This window comes from Cryptosporidium ryanae, assembly GCF_009792415.1.
Source record: "Cryptosporidium ryanae isolate 45019 chromosome Unknown contig_25, whole genome shotgun sequence".
In the NCBI taxonomy this organism is placed as follows: Eukaryota; Apicomplexa; class Conoidasida; order Eucoccidiorida; family Cryptosporidiidae; genus Cryptosporidium; species Cryptosporidium ryanae.
Window position 1 is genome coordinate 124,320 of NW_027125541.1, and position 13,033 is coordinate 137,352.

The 13,033-nt window shown below is 25.6% G+C and overlaps 4 protein-coding genes across 4 annotated transcripts; 2 read left to right on the top strand and 2 right to left on the bottom strand.

Annotated features, from left to right (window-relative positions):
• Positions 1–39: 39 nt before the first annotated feature.
• On the bottom strand, positions 40–6,288 carry FG386_001527 (uncharacterized protein; the record flags this gene model as incomplete). Its single annotated transcript, XM_067340920.1, has 1 exon — positions 40–6,288. One exon carries the CDS (start codon positions 6,286–6,288, stop codon positions 40–42), a length of 6,249 nt encoding a protein of 2,082 aa, XP_067197268.1.
• A 1,364-nt stretch (positions 6,289–7,652) lies between these two features.
• FG386_001528 (uncharacterized protein) lies at positions 7,653–8,684 on the top strand (the record flags this gene model as incomplete). Its single annotated transcript, XM_067340921.1, has 1 exon — positions 7,653–8,684. The coding sequence occupies one exon, from the start codon at positions 7,653–7,655 to the stop codon at positions 8,682–8,684; it is 1,032 nt and encodes a 343-aa protein (XP_067197269.1).
• Positions 8,685–8,815: 131 nt separating this feature from the next.
• Positions 8,816–10,444, bottom strand: FG386_001529 (Cus1p U2 snRNP protein; the record flags this gene model as incomplete). Its single annotated transcript, XM_067340922.1, has 1 exon — positions 8,816–10,444. The coding sequence occupies one exon, from the start codon at positions 10,442–10,444 to the stop codon at positions 8,816–8,818; it is 1,629 nt and encodes a 542-aa protein (XP_067197270.1).
• Positions 10,445–10,790: 346 nt separating this feature from the next.
• Positions 10,791–12,911, top strand: FG386_001530 (uncharacterized protein; the record flags this gene model as incomplete). The annotated part of the gene is made up of 3 exons (XM_067340923.1): positions 10,791–12,435; positions 12,511–12,626; positions 12,696–12,911. 3 exons carry the CDS (start codon positions 10,791–10,793, stop codon positions 12,909–12,911), a joined length of 1,977 nt encoding a protein of 658 aa, XP_067197271.1.
• Positions 12,912–13,033: the final 122 nt, after the last annotated feature.

Here is a 13,033-nt window from a genome sequence, read left to right on the forward strand (position 1 = left end):
ATACACCCTTTCTGACACTTGATTTTTTTTTTTAATATTTCACTTTCTTTTTTTAATATTATTAGATTCATTCTTAAACTTTCTTGTTTCTGATTCTTCTATTGAAATGGAAGAGTCTGAATAGTAGCTGCTTTCCGAGGTGATAGATGTTTTAGACGGAGACGAGTACGATGAGGAATATGAAGAGGATAATAGTGAAGAAGAGGATGAGGAATGTTGTGATTGCGAAGAAGTCGAGAATTTAACTGAATTATTCAATTGTACTCCGTTTTTCTGCTGTGTCACTTCACAAATGCCATTATTATTAAGAATATCTAACTGTTGTTTGTCGCCATTATTATCAATGTCACAAATTAACTGTGGTTGAATGTGTGAATTATACTCATTGTATTTTTTCTTGTCATGATTAATATTATCACTATTATCATTTGAATTAATAATTTCGTTGTTTACTTCTACACTAGTGAGCGAAGACAAGTCATTTTCATTAATTTTAGTTTGACTTTGTGGCACAGAGTAAGGGAATAGAGTTGCACATTTTTCATTATTTTTTGAATTTGAATATGATTCTCTGTACTGGCTGTTATCAAAAGATGATACATTTGCAACATTCATTTCAAAAGGATTAATTAATGTCTTTCTTTTTCTGCCTCTTGTCTTTTTAAATCCAGAACAAAACATACACTTATATGGTTCGTTATCCTTCGGAATTCTTTCTTTATTTAAACCTAGACAACACCAATGAAACCAATTGTTACATGTATCGCAATATATCCAATCTAAATACAACAGCGACCAATCTCTTTTATACAATTTATCGCAAGCTATACAAATATTATTGCTAATATCACTGTTTCCATAAACATTACTGAAATTTTGTATATTCTGGCTAATGTTTGTATTGCCACTATATGACTTTTTTTTATGTTGATTTAAATTACGATTTATGGATGAATTAATATATTTTTGTTTTGGGAAACCAATACCATATACAAATCTAGATATTACGTCATAGCAAAATATTTGAATAAGGTCATCCCACTTACTTATGTACATTATATCTTGACCGCATTGATAGTTAATATTATCATTTTTAATTTGTAAATTGTTTGAAAATAACATTATATTATATATATTTATATTATTTAAATTTTTATTACCTTTGTTGTAATCTTCAAATATATTTAAACCGTAATAATTAAATAAACTTATTTTCAATAATGTATTGTCATTTGTTTGGTTTTTAATTGTACAACCTGAATTACTTAAATTTTCACCGTCAATCAAATTTCCAAAGTTAGACTCAATTATGTTATTATATAAAGCTCTTAGATACACCAAATCACATGAACCTGAATTATTATTGTTATAGTGATTTCTAATATTAATATCGTTATCATTAAAAAAATGTTGACTATTGCTATTATTACTGTATTGATTATGATATAAACACCAAGATCTCCTATATTGCTGTTGATAATGACTAAAGATGCTATTGTTATAATTCAAGTTATGAGCACCGGTGCTGCAGTACTGTTCATATTGTTTGTTCTTATATTTACTGTAATCAAATTTACAACCAATAGACTTGCCACAAGAAATATGAAAATGTGTATTGCATAAATTATGAGAACACTTAATGGTAACTCCATTATTTAATCCACAATATTTACAAAAGTTGTTAAAATATTTTTTTTCTATTGAAACAATATTATTTATCAAACACGACTGGTTTTTTGAATATGTAGTTAGCCATTCAATGCATACAGGATGTATCCAAACATCGTTGATTAATTTATGCTGTTCGTCTAAATATATGCATCCATCAGAAAGCAATGTTTTCCTTGATTTTACGTTCTGAAAATCAATATATGTACCCTTATGAATCCTAATCAATACATTATCGAATCTTGAGCACAAACAACAACAACTGTCTGTAATAACATTAATATAATTTTTGCTTTCAAAGTAAAAACATCTTTCACATTTAAGATTATAATTGCTGTCTCGAATAGAGATTACATTATTGTATAAACTATTACAATTAAAGCATATTACTAAATTACAAACCTTACATTTATATAAATAATTGTTATTTGAATTGCTTATTTGCATGTTCTCATCAAATATTGGATATAATGAATTACATATTTGACAACAATAGTTCCAATTTCTGCTTATTATACTGTAGCACGAGTTCAATGATTTCAAACAGGCCTCATTAGGATTCAATTTTTCAATACTCAAGTATTTTAACCCGAATAAATTAAGATGATAATTTATATTTTTATCATCTATTGTTGAAAAAACATTGTTATTGTCAACATCACCATTATTGCTTTGAACGGGATTACTTATATTGTCTGAAACAGGTTCTAACATAGACAAATCATAATTTTTAATAATATTATAGTAAAAAGTCAATGGTATAAATTTCCAATAGTAAAATAATGAGAACCAAGGTCCGAATCCCATTTTAGAAGCTATAATTAATGTAATCAGTCTGATTTCATAAGGATTCATTAATCTGTTTAATAATAATTCCATTGTATTGAATATGCAAGTAATTATCAATCTTGAATTATCTATATATCTGTATTGATTAATACTATACACATTACTTATTCCCAGTGAACTTAATATACTGTTATTAATTGACTTTAGCCAGAAATTCACATTTCCTGACCATGGAGTGGATAGTCTAGATATAACGGTATCTACAGATTGCACATAAACTAATTCTGGCAAATATAAATGAAATTTAGAGAAACTGTTAAACATAGATTCGTTTTCCATCATGTCTCTTTTTAATTTAGTATCAATCTCATTTGTAATAGCAACTTTATTGTTTTTATTTTCAAAATTTTGACTATTATTATAAAGTTTTTTTGCCAATTTTGTTAAAAATAAAATAGTTTGTGTGTCATCTCTTAAATCTGATAAAAATGTTTGTCTTATAATTATTGGCAAATTAAATATATTAATAAACATTGAAGACTTATCGCCATCATTGTTTTTATAACTATTGTTGTCATGCTTAATGTAGTTATTTTTATTCTTTATACTATTATTATCACAATACCTATCATAAAACCATCTGTTAAAATGACTCAATTGGTATTTTCTTAATAACAATGTTGGAGCAATATAACTAGAATGCTCTGGACAATAAAATATGGGTTTGCTATTTTCCCAATCAACAATGCATTCCTCAGTTGAAGATGCACAATTAATGTGATAATATTTAAAACACTCATTATTATGACAAAGAACAGGCGAACAATCTATCTTATTGCAACCTTCACATTTTATCTTATTTCTGTATAAGTCTACTTTAATTCTGACGTAATTTCCGTCATTGCTTAAAACACTGTTGTTACTTAGTGCACATCTTATGTGGGACCAATACCCATCTACTGTTTTTTTCATTATCCCACCACCTCTGCAATATGAATCATACCCGCATAATTGACATATAGGAACTTTAATGTGTACTCTGTATTTATTGTTTTTGCTGTCAAACTCTATTACTTTTTTTTCCAATAGTTTTTCTATTATATTATTATCACTTTTATATACATCAAATAAACTATTGTCACATTTATTCATGTTATCGCTGTTAGTTAATTCATTATCATCGTCTATAATTGTGCTGTATTCTAAATTGTTATTATCTGTCATAACACATATAGGAGGAGTTTGATTCATTTTCCTTCTTTTGTTTAATTCTGTATACCACCGTATAGGATTAAATATTTGACTGTTAAACAAATCTAAATCTGCTAAATTATATGGCATTTCAATGCTTGGAATCCAGTCATTAAATAAATATAAAGTTCCTTCGCCATCAACCCTATTGTCTTTATTGTCACAGCGACTATCAAATTCAAACGTGAAATAACAATAACTGTCTTTAGGTTTATTTAGTGTTACTATTGGTGTTTTTCTAGGCCTCCCTTTTCTTCTTTCAGATGTTACAATTAAACTGTTAGAATTAACGCTGGATTCAATATCTTCACTTTCACAAAATAAATTTCTTTCTGTTATCAAAGGGAACTTCCACTCAGTTATCCATGGAAACACTACTACATCATTACTATTATTATCATTGGTATTAGTAATAACGTTGCTAGATATAACATTATAATTAACCAGTTGTGACAAAAATAAATCTGCGTTTTTTTGTATATAGCTGCATGAATTTTTATAAGATTCGGAATTTCTAGGACCACTTATCATTCTAATCAATAAAGAAAACAAATAATTGTGATCCAATAATTCTGATTTAATTGATAAACAGGAATCACACAACCACCACTGATCATCATCCTCTTGTTCATTTTTATTTTTTAAATTTAAATTCTCACTATCAAAATCGCCCTGCTGACACTTTTTTTCCCTCTCAATAACATTTAACATTCTAGTTGAATTATATTTAAATGGTTGTTTTGGATTCACACATGAATGGTGAGCCGGTTGATAGCAACCATCGCAAAAATAAATGGGATCCTCGTCCCAGTCAGTGTCATTGCCGCATATAGAACACATTGCAGTTTCTTGCCATTCATTAGGTAAATATTTTGATTCAATACAACCTAACCTATATATTTCGAGATCCCTACACTGTTTTTCCAATGTATAATTATAATTGTTCAATTCATATTTTTTAATCCTATAATAATTACTTAGTTCGTATTCCTTTTTTAGCCAATAATTTACATCTATCTGTCTTTCATTTTCAATTCTTTCAAGTATTACTTTAAATAATTTGACCTTGCTTATATATATTTCCTCTAAACGCTTAATTAGTGATTTAGATACGTTCTCCAAACTTATATTATTTATTCTATTTAAATAGTAAATATTTCTTGTTTCATCAATACGTTTGTCTATATTATATTTGTCAACACTAAAATATTCTGAACCACTTAAAATATGGCTAGTTTTATTATTGAAATTTATTATTGAATTCAAGTTATTGTTTGTGTTCTCACTCTCCCTTAGGCCATTCTTATAATCGTTTAATATGTTATCTATGTTTGGTGATATATTTATATTATCTTGAAAGAAATCACCAAAACTCTTTAATTTTTTAATTTTAGTTGTTTTTTCACTATCTCCAAAATTATTCACGTTTATTTTTGAATTCTTATCGTCAACTATTGATATTAATCTATCTTCATCTATCATGAAGCTTTCTATATCATTTTTTATATACTCTCCAGACCCTATTATACTCCTTACTACATTACTACTGCAATCATTTAAACTGACGTTTTTATCTTCACATAAATCAGAAATATCAAAGTCTTGGAATTTATTGCTGCTTAAAGCACAGTTTTTACCGGAATTACCTTTATTGTCTCTATTTACAACTAATTCATCAACTGCATGGTCACCCCTTATGTCATTAAACTGTAGATCGCTCGTATCAAGTAACCTCTTTCTTAAATATAAATTTACCTTTGAGTTATTAATGTTAAATATCCAATTTTCTGACATATCATTAAAGTTGTATAAACTTCCACTTTCAGTTCCATCACTATAAAAATAAGTTACATTTGGTCCTGTAATGATATCTGGTAAAATGCAAACGTAATTACACGTTTTATTTTTATCAAACTCATAATTTCCTTTATTATAAAGTGAGTCTTCTAGTTTGTCATTTATATTATATAAATTCCTATTTGTATTCAATGCTGTATATTTGTTCATACACTGTATTCTAAATAAAGTTAGTAAAATTTCTCTAACACTATTACATTGATTTAATTCTTTTGGAAAATCATTGGGTTTATAAAGTGGTGGAATGCTTATTGTTAATCTTATATTCTTTATTATCTTTGATTTCTTATTTCCACTGCATTTTTTTACATCTCCCGTTTGCGTTTCATTGTTATAACTGCAACTATTGTTATTATCATTACTTAAATATAATGTATCATTACTGTCATACAGTCCATATCCATCACCGTTTAAATTATTATTTATTTTATTCCACTCCGCCAACCCACCTTCTAATACTAAACAAGAAGAACTATATTCACTTTTGCAATCGTCTAATATACTTTTTTCATCACTTAATATTTCATTTATTGTATTTAATATATATTCCGATGAATTTATATGAAATTTTAATATATCTTTAATTTTATTGTTAACTTCATTAAAGTATTCGTCTTCTATATTTATCCAAAACAACAACTCATCGTCTAATTGTGAATTTTTTAAATTATTTGATTCTAATTTCTCGTCATTTCTATTTAAATTTGCTGTATCAAAAACCATTTTATTCCAAATATTAATATCATTACTCTCGTTATTATAATATTAACTTTATCCGAACATATTATTCCACAATGATCACTTTTAATCCTTTTTTAATTCAAAAATTTAAATTTATAGCTAGTTTTCGTATTAATATTTTAAAATATTCGTATTATTCAAATTAAAAATATAAAAGGTCTTCTAAGCTTCAGTTTAATCTCTTTTTTTTGTTACATCTCATTTATCTTTCCCATTTCAATATTTATTTTTTTATTATTTAACGATCTTTTAAATTATATTCTTTTTTTTTTAAATTAACATTTATTCAGTTACCTCCACTTTACCGTCTACTTTTAATTTCACACATCCCACTTTCCGCTTATTAATTTTAGTTTATGAAAAATTTAGGAAAAAAAATATTGAATATTTTATGCAATTATATATGAAAATAAGATAATTAAATAAATAAAACATTCATTTTCGTCAATAAAACTATGTAATGTGCAGAAATGGTGAACTAAACAAGCTATTTGTTTTCTAGTGAAATATATGTATAATTAAAGTCGAAAAAAATAAGATAAAAAAATAGTATTTGTTTTCTTTTTTATAATCTACTACACAAATATAAATAATATATTCATTGTTAAAATAAGTAGGTATTAAGTTTACTCACTTTCAATAGATTTAAGATCTTCTAAAAAGTGTGTTTATTACAACAAATTAACCACAAATAGAGTTTACCCAGAGAGATTTGCCCTTTCATATTTGTTTCATTAATATCTAAAGCAATAACATTGGGTTAGTATTGATCTTTAACATATTTAACAACTAAATTATAAAATACATATGGAGGAAACACAAAATCTGATTTACACTTAAACATATCACTTCACGCGCTGATTTTTTGATATGATTCCTGATTTCATCATGCTTGCTTTTATTTAACACATTCAAATATTAATTAATGAGGGGAAATAAGTTATTTTTGATATATCTTTCAAACAATTAAATTTGGTTATTTATATTAGATCCACGTGTTCTTTTTTTTATAAAATTAAAAAAATTACTGTAATTTGTGTTTGTGAACACACATGCTATCGATGTTTTTTTTTCATAAATAAATGGTATGCTTTCTAGATCACAAAAAACGTAACATAAAAAAGAATACAAACACTATTCTATAATAGAATTTTATTCATTAAGTTGATATTATTTTTTGAACAAGCCGTATTCTTTCATCAATATTTAATTTGATTAGCAAATATTAAAATATTGATAGACTTAACCGAAAAAGTAAATAAAGTTTATAATTAGAACTTTTTTTATTTAGTACAAAATACTCATAAATTTAGATATATTTTGTTCTGTTTATCTTAAAACTAAAAATGACAATATTTATTACCGGCTTTAACATTAAGAATTTGTACTTATTCATTATTATTCTAACTACACAATACAATTACTTCAATGTAACACATAAGAGTAATTATAATAGTATTTTTATTCTTGAAATATCCGCTGCAGAGACTGGAGACAATAGAAAAAGTCATAGTCTTGAAACAGGTTCTTTTGGTGAAATAGGAACAGGGGGTAACGGATCATCAAACTCTTCACAGGAACCTAATGCACTTTCAAACTTCGAGGAAAGTGGTAAAAAATGTAAGAAAGCAAAGAGGAAAAGATCCAGAAGTAGAGGCAGAAGTACAAGCAGAAGCAGAAGCAGAAGCAGAAGCAGAAGTATAAGCAGAAGCAGGAGCAGAACGAGAAGTAGAAGCAGTGATAAAAACTCAAATATAGATTCCTCTGTTAAAAACTATGGGACCAGTAATAAAGATTGTAGTTTGAACCCTAAATGTACTTTAAATGTAGCAAAATTGGCAACTGGTCAGACAGTTAGGTGTCCAAACAAAAATAAATCCAAACAAAGTTGCTGCAGTCTTTATTTGAAATACTACTCACGTTATAACGAATGTCTTTCAAAAGAGAACACTAATAGCGAGAACGATAAAGAAATATCTAACAAAAATAAAGAAATTGCCAACTTTAAAGATTCATGTAAGACTATTTTGAATTCAAATAAAACTATGTTTGAAATTTTCTACAATAAGTGCCTTTTATTTATAGATGACTGTCTTAAAAATGTTTCCTTTGATGAACTTGTCGAGACGTTATTGGAACTATGGTCTTCTTTAGCAGGAAAAAGTTTTTTGAACGAGATGGATAAAATACCAGGATTTATTCCTAAAGATTCTGTCTATGATATTCCTTCAACTTCGAGTGAAAACTTAATGGCGACTTATTTAGAATGCCTGGAATTAATATTTATAATCATTAATAATATGGCATCATTTCTAGATAAGAAGGAAAAAATAAGAGAATTGAAAAAAGAAATTGAAATTTTAAAACAGATTGATTAAACTCACATTAAGTGTTTTCTCACTTTATAATATAATTTACTTGGTGTGTAAATTTCTATTTTTTAAAAATGTTTTGTTTACTGTTTAGAAATTTTTTCATTTCAATAATAATTATTAAAGTTATACATTCTTTACGTGATATTATATTTGTGAGAAGAAGGGAATATAGAGTTATCATCTATATTAACCGCACTTTGTTCGACTATTGTATACAATTCTGATATTTTGTCACCTTTTTCCTCATTTAAGTTTAATTTAGTGTTAGAATTAAAAAGAAATGGGTTAACTACTTTTTGTATATTTGACTTAGCTGAAGATTTTGAATTACTGCTGCTTTCACAATGTATATTGATGCCACTAATGTCATTATTATTATTGGTTTTACTACTACTACTGTTAAAATTAGGATCACTACTTGTATTAACTCTTTCGTTTTCAGTGTCACTAACTATGTGATTTGTATGATAATCTGCCTCACCCCAATAACCAAGTGAATTATTGTTATTATTTTTATTTATATTAAAAGTACAACTATCACTTAAATTTTCAATATTAATCCTGCTTCCTATTTCATTTATTTCATCATCTATAGGTGGTAGTAAACCCCATATTGGTTTTCCTTCATCGTCTATTGGTGGTTTACCCCAGTCTCCAGGTTTAAACCCAAATTGGCAACCATCTGGTATTTGTGAGTTTACTCCAGGTACCCTTAAATATGGATAAGATGGGGGAGGACCATATTTTTGCATTTTAATTAACCATGGAGGTGGCCAATTTGGCTGCAATCCTAATGCATCTTTTAAACGTTTTGACAATTTTCCAGGGCGTATATTTTTGTTTCTAAATTCATATTCCTTACCTTCATAATATAATTCACCAATTTGAGTGAGTGCAGGTTTTGTTGAATAAACAAAAAATGCATCATGCAATACTTGATAATCAATATCCATTTTGTTTAACTTTGGACGTATTTTTCTTCTTTGTTTCTGTTTCATTGTCATTCTGCTTTCTTCTTCCAGTAACAATGCTCTTATTTCAGCTATGTTAGTTTCTTCTATGTAACTTGGTAATTTGTATGGTGGGCGTTCCAAACCTCTTTTTCCTTGTAAATATCTTCTTTTTGAATTCCAATGAAGTGGCACTTTTACAGATCCTTGATAACCCTTTAAAAATACTAATAATTCTGGATCATTCGCAGTTGTATCCCATATTTCAACTAACTCTGGATTCTTTGACTTTTTCTTCAACTCTTTTATTGTTATTTTTCCTAATATACCATTATTTTTGCTTTTAAAATTTTTTAATTCCAAATTTCTTCTCTCTACTTCACTATTCGCTATTTCATTGTCATATTCCTCATCCTCCATTATTGTGGTCATATTTATATCAGTATATTCCTCCACTTTGTTATTGTGATCAGACTTAATTGTATTTTCCTCATTACTTGATTTAATTTCACTTTTATTCACTGTTTTATTACCGTACTCTAACCCACATAAATATTTGTATGCGTCCGGAAAAACTAACTTTAACTCAATATTCTCCTCAAAATTATATTCTACATTACTGTCTTCCAGAACAACATTAGTATCATTATTATTATTGTTTCTACTATCCTTAATGCTAATATTAGAATTCGACTTATTTTTTTTATTTGCTTTATTTCTCTCCTTTTTTAATTTATTATGTAATTTCTTATACTCTTCTTTGTTATTCTTCAACTCCCCTAATCTTTTTTTTATGTCTATTAAATCACTCATTTACATATTTAGTTTATTTTTTATTTTTTAATTATTTTTACTTTTCATACTCGTAGTCACACGATTAAGACTCAATTACAATGAATGATCCCGCCAAATATTAGGTACCTTGTTCAAATATTTATCCCACAAATTGCAAAAATAAAGATCTTAATTTAAAAATACAAGAATAAATATCAAATATTATTCGTATATTTTAACATTAGTAAATAGGAAAACCTATACATGTTTATATCACACCACATTTTATCAATTTAATTTGGTGATATACTTTATTAATCTGTATATATTGTGTTGCATAATTAAGAGAAAAAAATATATTCAATATAAGATAAAGGCATAATAAATGTCTATAATAGTTAAATATGTAACATTGGTGATAATAACCATATTGTCTACAACAGTATATTACATTAATTTTAATCAATATCCCCTATTTTTTTACGATAAAAGTGTATTTTTAGAAATAAACAATCTAACATATAATAACAATAATAAAATATTGAGTAATAATGTGTTAATCAACTTTGAAAACTTACCAGATTACATAAAAAACTTTGAAAACACAGAAAATAAACATTTTGAGTTGTGTCGTGAATATTGGAATAACGATATTGAGCTTATATTTAATAAGTATCTTTCAAATACTAACATAAATAGTATTAAACCATCAATTCAGACTGAATATACATTAAATTATATAAACAACACAAGTATAAATGACGACATTACGTTAATAAAAATTAGATTAAAATTTAAATACAACAAAAAGATTCCTGATTATTATATATTACCTATAGTATATTGCATTAATGACGAACGTATTAAATTAAATAAATATAAATTCAGAGATATAAACCATACAATTAAATACATAAATAAGGCAATTAAAATAAATAATTTAAACAAGAGCGAAAATGAGTATAATGAAACTAAAAATATTGATTTACTAATACATTATGATGATTGTCCAATTATTTGGAATTCTATTCCTTATACTATTATTCATAATAATAGCGTCGAATATGAAAAATGTATTTTAAAATCAAAGCTAAGTAAGGAAATACAAAGAATAATTACAAACAATACAATTATTGAACGCGAATATAATTTAAATAAGTATTCGGATAGTAAACATAATTTTGCATATATAACGAAAATTAACGAAATTACATTTAAATCTAAAATTATCGATATTTATAATAATTCAATAGAATATATATGTGATAAAATTAATGAACACATTAATAATATTATTTTTAAAATAAACAATGAAAATATAAATGAAGATAATAACGCTTTATTGTGTTTTGGAACTATTCAGTGCTATCTACCTTGTTACTATAACAATAAAAATGATAATATTAATAATAGTTCTAAATTTAATATAAATAACAATGATGTATATTCAAAAATTTCTCATAAATTAAAAAAGAACCAAATAGATATATTTAAAGTACTGCATTGCATTTGTAAACCAGACGTAAAGAATAATGAAAATTTATTTATTCATTCTGTTTCTACTCATAATAATACATTAGATCTTGGAACAATACCATATGTAAACCACCTTGATAATAATGAAATAATTATAAGATCTTTATTTGTTCCTAATAATACAAATTGGAGAAATAAAAACGATACACTTTTCTTTATTGGAAGATATACCGACACTTTTCGCCTTGATTTAAGTTGTATCGTTTTTAATTTATTATCTAATAATTATTATAATAATACCGATGAAAACAATTATAATTTAGTATCAAACTACATAAATAACCAGGTATATATATCTGATTCAAATAAAATATCATGTAATAATAGAGCCAAATTTCTTGAAAATAAAGTAAAATGTGATAAAGATTTTATATGTAGAAATAGTTCACTATCTCTAAACGAATGGGTTTTATTATTATTAAAAAGCAAATTCTCTCTTGATTTATCTGGAGTTGGTCCTTGGTCTAATAGACTTAGAATGTTACTTTTATTTGGTAAGTTTAATGAATAAAGTTTATTTCATTTTTAATTATTATGATTTTTTTAAAATTTATTTTAATGATATTTAGGTATATCAATCATTCAAAATAACAGATCATTTATTTCAAATCAATTTTATGATCTACCACTTAAAAAAAATAATCTTATTTTTAATTTTAATAATGCTTATGATATTATTAACAATGTAAGTATCTTATATACATATATATATTATATATTCAAAATACTTAATTATCGCATCCTCACTCATTAGATCAATTTAATAAATAAAAATCCACTTTTATCTGAAAAAATTTCTAATATTACTTCGAACTTTTCATTACATTGTCTTTCTGAAAATGGCTTGATTTTGTATTATAAAATACTTTTAAATAAACTAATATATTATGAACTATCACCAACACAATCAGATTTTGTAAGTTATATTATTATTTTAACATATTTACAACTATTTATTAACTTATATTAGATAAATGGAAATAATAATAGTGAAGTCGAAATTTTTCCAAATGATAAAACTAATGATGTAAAAAAAAAACTTGAATTGTGTCTTGAATAATTTTATTTCCAATATAATTTTTATTATTAGTT